Genomic DNA, 9,725 nt, shown 5'->3' with positions numbered 1-9,725 from the left:
CAGTGCAGTGATTGGCAGAGGGGGGTTGCAGACACTAAGCGGTTGGTTAGGTGAGTGTGTCTAGCAGCAGCATTCATGATAGATAAGGCCAATGAGGAGGGAGTTGCAATAGTCAAGACGAGATATAACAAGCAAGTGGATGAGTAATTTTGCGGTTTCATTGGTGAGGAAGGGGCTTATTTTGGACATGTTACGAAGGTGAAGGCGGCAGGATTTGGATAGTGATTGGCTGTGGGGAAGGAAGGTGAGGTCTGAGTCAAGGATGACACCTAGCACCTTGGCATGAGGGGATGGTTGGATAGTTGTGTTATCAATCTCAAGGGAAATGTTGGGGCGGGAGGAAATATCATGAGCTCAGTTTTTGAAAGATTGAGTTTTAAGAAGTATTGTGACCTAATGATCACCTAATAATATATTAATGAATACTGAGCTGCATGTATTTATGTCTACCTGGAGTTCAGCCTAAATGTTGCCTACCATATACTATAAATAAAGAAGGAGTTTCAGTATAATTTGTATTCTAACAAAGCACCAAATCAAAACTGAAGGATGTCTACACTATCAGTATGCACCGTAGGAAAATTTTGCCGTAAACATGTTGACATTTCTGAGAGGCTCACGCTGTGTGAATAAAAAAAATCACTCAACTTTTTGTCGCTTCAATCACAGTAATTGTTTTTCCTTTATAGAACACATTTTAGTCACTGAGTACATTTTTATAGGAACATCCGAATCTCCGAATTTCCGAAAATTCGTTCAAAACGAATTTCGGAACGAACCGAATCGCACATGTCTAGAACAGTGTCATCTGGCTGCCTCCAGGAAGGGCCAGTTCCTTCTATTCTTATACTAAAGCTATTGTACTAACATAACAGCTGTCCCTAGATATTGCTACTCAGAGCTTTTTTCCTGCTACATAGTAAGCTTTTTCTCTTAACTTTTTATGACTTTCTGTAAAAGTAAAGCTGAAGTTAATTCTGATTATATCTTCCCTTTTCTAGTTCATTTCTTTGCCTTCCTCAACAACATATTTTTTTTTTAAATCAGATAGTTTTTATTAAGAATTTTTGTCATCAAAAATTTTTTAAATACAACCATTTTTCAATTTTCTTGACATACCTTATTTTAGACTCAGTGATGTCATGCCAGGGTCCCTGTACTTATCAATGCAATGCAGGCAGATCATAACTGGAGGGAGCCCTGACAACATCATGGCACCAAAACGCGTGGTATAGCCATGCCCTGCGTTCCGGTGAGACCGCAAAAAATAGTGTGTGCACTATTTTTTACGTTCGCACCGCACCAGAAAGCAGGGCATTGCTGTACCACATGTTCTGGTGAGGGCGAAAGGACTGTCAGATGTTGGATTGGCTGAGTCGAAGTCCCTCTGTACTTCGGCACAGCCAAACACGCCGCCTGAGAACATGCATACATGATGATGCATGTTTTGACTGGTAGCTTAAGAAACATTGTGGTCGGTAGATGAATGTGTATACAAACGTGCAGGAACGCTTCTGCCGTGCATTTCCTGCTGTTTCCATTGAAGTCCATGGGGGAACAATGAGCTTGAAACTGCCAAAAGAAGCTCATGTAGTTTTCCTTCTGGCATTTTGCTGCTCAGGTGTGAACAGAGGTTATTGAAAATCATGGGATTTCTTGTGTTTAAAGACACTTTTCCTACTGCTCAAAAACACCTAGGTGTGAACCAGGCCTTAGTGTTCAGGGCTCCACCCAAGATTGCTGTTTTAACACCTCTCTCTGGGCAGGCTAATAACACCTCCTAGTTCCAATTATGCAAATACAATCAACACCTGGTTGCCACTAATAGATTATGTGGATTGGAGCAACATTCACCATATTTATTCCCAGAGAATGTTTGTATAAGTCATTGTGAATTGAGAAAGCTGGTTGGATTCTCTTCAAGAAAAATAGAGCAAGTGCAGTTGCCTTGACTTATTTTTTACAGATGCTCCACTCAAGAGTTTCCATGGAGGCCAGTGCAGCAAGGAGCTGCAAGCTGTGTACCGAGAGTGTTGGTCAGTATAGTGTTCGAGTACTGTCTGGAGGAGAAACAGACAAGGGTCTGAGGACTGAGGCCAGAGAAGTGGCGCTGCAGGAGGCTGAATGTATGTTCTTTTATGTAGAGAGAGTTGAACAGCCCCTATGAGGGCAACTACATTATTGTTTGGGAACTTTCTGTTAATAGAATTGGGCAAGGAAGCCTTAAAAAAGAAGATTAAAACAAGTGGATGTGTACTTAATGTTCTACTATTTGAAGCTAGTTATCACAATGCATAATTCATGTCCAATCTATTAAATAGATTATTTAAACTGCAATCTACTAAATAAAATGCAAGCTAAATATGCATGGTATTACTTGTAAAATTTCCCATGTTTTTTTATACTTCTTATAATAACAACAAAAATAGAAGCATTGCTATTTTTATAACTAGCAAATGCCAAGTTCTCAGAAAATGCCAGTGTGTAGCTGTCAGTGTTCAGATATCAGAAAGCAATGGTCATATCAAAGCAGAGTCTAGCCTTCTTTTCCTTCATTTTTAAATTCAAATTTTTGCAAGTGTTACATCTCAGGCAAAGCAACACAGGAACTGTGCAGTCTTTTACATACAAAATAACTAAACAGAGTAAGGACAGCATTTGAAGATAAGAAGCTCTTAACAAAGAAAACAATTGCAAGCCAGCACTGTTCAGGAAATTCTGTTCTTTGGCGAAGAATAGGATCTACGACAACACAGGATGCATGCGGACTGTCCTATAATAAAAAGGATATACATTACTAATGTCATAACCCTTATACACCCATTTCTTAAGTGCCTTTGGATTAGTATGAGGTTCCTCAGCCTTGCCTTCAGCAGGAGAGACTCTGCCAGAAAGAGAACAAGAGGGGAGCAGAGAAGAATGTTGATCTTTATTGCAGGACTTCTGCTTTTGACTTATTTACCGGTTTCCAATGGAGGGTATGATGAAAAGCAAGGGGCAGCTTTTTGTTCAGGCAATGCATGCTACACTGTCCACCTAAGCAAGGCAAAGTTTTCTGAAGCACATAACAACTGCGCCAACAGAGGAGGTTACTTGGTGACAATAAAGAGTGAAAAAGAAGCTGAACTGGTACACACTATCCTTTTGGAACTTACAAAAAACCCTCAATTTACTCAATCTTTAAACCTCTGGATTGGACTTAAGTTAAAGCAATGTGTTATTAAACATGATTTGCTCAAGGGATTCTTCTGGACCACAGGTGATGAGAACGCAGAAAAAAGCCAATTTTCTAACTGGATGAGTGATCCAAAGTCAACATGCACCAAAGAAATGTGTGTGAGTATGAAATTACACACAAACCCCCTTGATAACTTCAAGTGGGTTGACAGCCTGTGTTCAGCACTGTTTGATGGCTATATCTGCAAGTTTGACTTTCAGGGAATGTGCCAGCCTTTAGTACTAGCTGGACCTGGAATAGTTAATTATGAAACCTCATTTAGTTTCAAAAGTGCTTCTTTGAATTTATTGCCATATGCCTCCTTTGGTTATGTGTCTTGTGGTCACCAAAAGAATGGTAATGTTTACAATTTAATGTGCAAGGACATGGAAGAGAGCGGGACTACTGTGTATCAGTGGGTTGATCCTCGTTCAAATAAATATCTTGGAGCTTTGTGCGTTTCTGAGGAGCATGGCTGTAACTATAATAATGGAGGATGTCAACATAAATGTACTACAAATTCAGAGAAAGGATCGATCTTATGTGAATGCAATGATGGATATGTGCTTGCACCTGACTTGGTGTCTTGTGTTTTACCTGACCACTGTGAGTCCCACCAGTGTGAGCACAACTGTATAAACCACCCACATGGCCATGAATGTACATGTAAATCTGGCTTTGTGCTAGCTGAAGATAAAAAAAAATGCTTAGATATCAATGAATGCTTAGAAGGTCCTTGCAACCACACCTGCAGCAATACCTATGGTAGCTTCCAGTGTCATTGTCCCCCTGGTTTGCTTGTGCGTGGCACACACTGCTTGGACATAGATGAGTGTATTTTGTCACCTTGCTCTCAGGGTTGCCTCAACACCTATGGATCTTACTTTTGCTCCTGTAGCAATGGCTATGTCCTTAGCGATGAGAAATCTTGCTTGGATGTGGATGAGTGTGTTAATTCCCCATGCGCCTACTCCTGTGAAAACATTCCTGGGAGCTACAAATGTACCTGCCAAAAAGGTTTCAAGTTATCATCAGATCGGATCTCCTGTATTCCAGAACTTCAGAATGCACACATACCTCCCTCTGGCCATGAAGATAAAGATTCAGGAACACAGAACAGGGAAACTACCAGCAACGGCCAAAGAGATATGACAAACCAACCTACCCCAACTTCAGTGTTTCAAGCTACATTTACAGAGAAAGAAGATAAAAGACAGATGATATTGTCCACTCCAGCGTCCAGTGAAAGCGGCAGCTATCCTAACAATAGTTCTGTAAATCAGGTAATAAGTGATCGTCAGGATGGGTATAGTATAGTGTTACTAGTCAGTATCTTATCTGCCTGTGGTGTTGTCTTGGTACTCCTGATTGTTGCTGGAGGGTTCCTGTGCTACCGCAGAAGGAATACAAAGAAAAAAGAGACTGAGAAGCAGTCCAGTGCAACAGATAAGTATTGCTGGGTTCCAGAATCTGAGGATAAAGCAAACAAGGACTTCAGGTGACCTGGCATTCCTTACATGAGCCTATAATCCTATTTTTAATTCACGGCAGTGTTTAATTTTTTCCTAATAGCTTCAATGTTAGTATTACAAATCTATATCATACATGCATGGACATATGTAGTTCAAACTGTGTTCTTTATTTTTAAATCTGCCTTGATTTTTTTTTTTTTAACTGTAACAAGCTATTGGCTGCATTCAGTAACCTATAACTGCTATAATTATTTATTGTCTCAGCCATGTGACTGTTATTTTAAAGAGGAACTATGGGCAAAATAAAGAATGCCCTATATCATGCAATCTTTGGGTTGTAACCATTAACACATTGTTATTTTTTCATAATTTTCACTGTAACATACAGCGCTATTCACAAAAGGGTGAAGAGTTTGGAGAAGGCAGGAGAAGTGAACAATCTAGGACAACATAGCTGAACTGGAAAGTGATCTGAATTGCATTTTTTTTCCAAATCCACTACTTTGACCTAGATTATTAACTTCTCCTGCCATCTTCAAAATCTTCACCCTTTTGTGAATAGCCCTGATAGTTTTGTTGCTAGTTGATTCTGTCAATGGATCCATTATTTTCTTACTTTCTTTAGACTGAAAAAAAAAGAAAAATGTTAGACGGCATTGTATATATAAGACTGCCCATAGCTCCACTTTAGGCTCTTATTGGCTCCTATTGCTAAAAATGCAAGTTATGATGGCAAATAATGAATTCAGCCTTATGGCAGTTACTGGGGTGTTTGTAATCTTGCTTGTCACCACTCCAATTTAGTACTTTGAAATCTTACCTTAAAGAGACAATGCCTCCTTGTCAATTAAATACAAAATTACAGTGTATGTGTAGAAGCTCCACTCCGACGTACTGATGCCAACCTTGCCACCAATCCCACACCACTGCCAGTACAAAATATATTTTGCTTCCGGGTATGCGGGAGCATTCAACCTTCTCCCATGTGACAGTTCTTAGGTCTAGTGGCCAATTACAAGGCCCAGCACTATCACATGACGGAGAGAGTGACCACACCACTCCCCCTAGAGTCCAAAACCATTCAAAACTGGGGATTCAGGTGCCGGCTGCAACAGAAGATGGAGCTGTGAGGGAGCACTGGCAAGGTGAGTATCTCCTTTACACAGACACTGTCACTTAGCCCTGAATTAGCAATGTGACAGCATCTCTTTCAAAAAGCATTAGCAACAGTTAACAGCCCTAAGCTATATCAAAATCATTATGGACGCCCCCAATAAAGCAAAGCTGTCTTGAATATTATAATAATTAATTGGATTTCATGGCAGACAGAGGTGCCTACATATAGCTTTAGTAATTTTTAGTACACATATTAATGTCTTAAACATCGGCATTTTGGGAACCCTCTCCTGCCTCTCCGCTGGTCCTTAGAAGTGATGGACAGTTTTACTGAGCAGCGATGAGGTGATGGAGGCAAAAAGGGGCCATAGATTTACAAAACAGGACTCCAGTGGTGGGGATCCCATGAAAACTCTTCAAAATAGCTGTTAATAGTAATAAATAGAAAGCTACGCTACGTGTAGACGCCTCTAGCTGCCTGAATTCATTGTCTGATGGCAGGTTACCTTCTTCAACTTTACTACAGTTATACTTTAACGACTCTAAACTGAGCCATTACTAGGCAGTAATAGCCAACGCATAGTAACACTTGCTTCCATTTAATCTCCTAAAGGTTTCCTGAACTCTTTTAGCATGCTTTTTCTGCAGAATTATTAACAAGGCTTTTGTTTTGTGGAGTAATCATGGGCTCCACAGCACTTGCATGGTCTGTTGTGTATAGATTCAAAGCTGAAATCCAGGCAAAAATCTAAGTACACAGATGACATACATGTACACAAGCTGTTTTACGTGCTAAAGGAGTTGTGTTTCTGTCCATCCAGTTCTGAGATTTATACACTTCACAACCCTGTCTGGTAGGGAGAAACAACTTAGTTTTCTCTGCTACAGTTCAGTAACACTTAAAGGTGCCTGTGCCCTTCCTGTGACTGGACAGTGAAATTAGAAGCAGCACACTAATGAGCACATATTTCGGTCCCTCTGCTGTCTCACCCTTTTAGCATGCTCCTTGCACTGCACCACAGCTGATTAGCTCTTTGGAGTACTTTTCTCTCCCCCAATCTGAGCTTTGCTGTACAGAGACTGCAAGAGGCTGATATCAGGTCCAATCCAGGTAGTTACACTGCTTGCTTCAGAAAATATACTTTTAACGATGGATCAATGAACACAGGGCTCCATTATTTTGTGTCTTTTATATGTGCCTAGAGTTCAGCTTTAAAGCCATGTTTTTAAATAGAGTGGGTGAGGGTAAGAAACTCTGTCAAGGTTTTCTTGCTATCTTTGTGTCAGTTTTCTTTTTATTCTCTCAGCTTCATATTTGACGGGTGTCAGAATGGCAAATTCCCACACAGGCACCAATAAGTAAACTTTTTCTAGTAGACTAAGGAAGGTTTAGAAGCTCTGTCAGGATTTTTAATGTTGACTCGGTCCCCATCAGAGTTTACACCTTACTTCCGGCTCAGGTGACAGGCATCAGACAGAACAGGAAGAATAGAAAAATCTCCTCTATGGGGACACAGACAGCATTTAACCAGTTCAACTCTCACTCCTTATGGACCAGAGCAATTTTTACATTTCTACTTTTGTCTTTTTTAGGACACAACATGCTTTCTCTTAGCGATATAGTTTTATAAATATGATTTAATTTTTTATGCATTCCATAGACAAACATAAAAAAAAGAAAAAAATCTTTTTTTTTCATTTGTTCAGTGTTAGGTTAAAAAAATATTGTTACTGTAGATAAAAAAAGTATACATTTTATTCTATAATCTATAATAGTCTTGTTTAAAATGAAACTAACATTATGAACCTTTTACAAAGCATTGCAAAGTTAATTACAAATGAAATAAAGGTTTTTGTTTAAATGTGCGCTTTTTGAAATGAAAAAAAAAAACAGATCAAAAAGAATAAAAATGAAAAAAAAATATTATTTGTTAGAAAAGTTATATAATTTAAGTTATATCATTGGCGGACAGAGTCACCAAGGGGCCCCGCTGCTGAACCAATTTTTTGGACCCCTATTCAACTACTGTCAATGTACTGTATACAAACTCTGTGCATTGGTTCAAAGCTATTTAGAAGTAAGTTCTGTCCAGATTTACTTGACAGTGGGAGGCCCCCTTCTGACCCACATGTAGCATCAATGGGCCCCTAAGTTTAAGGGGACTCTTATTCAGCTGCATCGTCTGTCCATAGCAATATATCGTTTTTGTTAAACCTAAATGTGCAATCAATTTGTATGTGTGTGAGCAAATCCAGCCAGGTCTCAGCAAGTATACAACGATTTCAATATTTGCCAAAGTATATTTTCCCATATTTTAAGCATTGTCACACAGATATGTATGGTTTAATCTGGAGTTCTTCTTTTATCCTGCCATCTAATCCTGTATTGTTTGTTCAGTACTGTATTGTTTGTTTGGTGGAATCATGGGCAACTGCTCCAGATTCTGTCTGCTCCAGTTTTCATACATTCTTAACCATGTATCTTTCTCTGGTCAAAGTAAAACAAAATCTGGTTGCTATGGGTTACAGCATTAAGTAAATCATTATTTCACTTGGCAATGTTTTATCAGCTATGTTTAATATAAGTATCCTTGTGAAGACAATGTAATAAATTATTTGAGGAATAAAATGTAACAAAAAAAATTATTTCATTTGGTCAAATGTAGAGTGTACAGTTTTGCAGCACAGGACAAATAAAGGTATTGGTGGCTGAATTTTGTCTGATTGCTTTTGTTATAGCTACACTTTTTTCATACCACCCACCTCCCCCTCATCAAAGAACCCTTGGATCTTACAAATTAAACACCTATACCATTTTCCAGCATTCTCCGGGCTGGTCTAATAATTCCACAGGCCTGGCTCTCATTCCATTGGAATATAGGAGAAGGAGGCAGAACAGAGCGGACCTTCTGTGGAGGACAGTGCTGGATTTAAGGTGAGTATCGCAGCAAAAGCTATGTTTACTTTTTAGTTAACAGTTGGGTTTTTTTTTGTTTTTGCAGAAATTTGGAATACCCCCTCAAAGTAGTTGTAAACCCTCCAAGAGCAGTCTGTAGGAGTCAAAACCTTGCAACCACAATCTACTGATTGCAATGCTTTATTGGCTCCTATGCAAAAAAATATTAAATGCACATTTTTCTTTTATGAAGATGTCTGCATTATTTTATTCTATTTTATTTATTGCAAAAGATAGAATTTCCCCTTTAACGTGCTCTCAGGTATAACGTGCAGACACCTACACCCAAGGAAGGACAGTGTCAGCATGAATTCAGAGGATTTTTAGGATCTACAGCCAAGTGATACACAAATAAGATAAATTTTTGTTATTGGTTAGGGTATTTGAATGCATTTGTAAGATTTAACTCCTGAGTTTAGCATCACTTTAAGTTCATATGACTGTACATCACTAACGCCAAAACTGCTCTTTTTTCTTTTGTTTATATATGTGTTTTTTACTGCTGCAGTTTTCTTACAATGGTCTTGATAAAAGAAAAAAACTCTGTTCCTTCCTCTGACAGGAAAAGGTTTGGGCAGATAAGAAAACAATGCTTAGATGGAGACAGGCTGAATTCCATTTGCACTTAAAGCTAAGATGAGGCTTTCTTACTTGTGAAAGAATCCACACCCTTTCTGTTACTGTTAAGCAAAATGTAAAATGATTACCCTTATAACCACTAAATATTTTCCTTTACAATGATGTCAGTTAAAATTAAAATGTTTATATTGCATCTACCTCTCTAAAATCAAACAGAAATATATGAAGTATTGATTTTATCTTTACTGTCAACTAACAGAGAGCATGACAAGCCTTCAAGTTGGATCCATCTCTGAACTCATCTTCAGGCATATCCACAATCTCTTCTGATAAAACATACAAACACAAAATACACATTAGCAGTTGTATTTAACATTGGTGTGAA

The 9,725-nt window shown here is 38.7% G+C and overlaps 1 protein-coding gene across 1 annotated transcript; it reads left to right on the top strand.

The window, feature by feature from the left end:
* The first annotated feature begins 2,658 nt into the window (after window positions 1-2,658).
* LOC108795452 (complement component C1q receptor-like) lies at window positions 2,659-4,754 on the top strand. Its single transcript, XM_018566700.1, has one exon. It carries the CDS (start codon window positions 2,758-2,760, stop codon window positions 4,717-4,719), a length of 1,962 nt encoding a protein of 653 aa, XP_018422202.1. The 5' UTR covers window positions 2,659-2,757; the 3' UTR covers window positions 4,720-4,754.
* The last annotated feature ends 4,971 nt before the right edge of the window (window positions 4,755-9,725 follow it).

Source organism: Nanorana parkeri, unplaced genomic scaffold (assembly GCF_000935625.1).
Source record: "Nanorana parkeri isolate BGI_ZX_2015 unplaced genomic scaffold, ASM93562v1 scaffold28, whole genome shotgun sequence".
NCBI lineage: Eukaryota > Metazoa > Chordata > Amphibia > Anura > Dicroglossidae > Nanorana > Nanorana parkeri.
Note: the sequence above shows the minus strand (reverse complement) of the source record. Positions and strands in the feature narration are given on the sequence as shown.

Bases quoted from the DNA above. Each gene is read 5' to 3' on its own strand.
- LOC108795452 (XM_018566700.1), top strand. From the start codon at position 2,758: ATGCATGCGGACTGTCCTATAATAAAAAGGATATACATTACTAATGTC.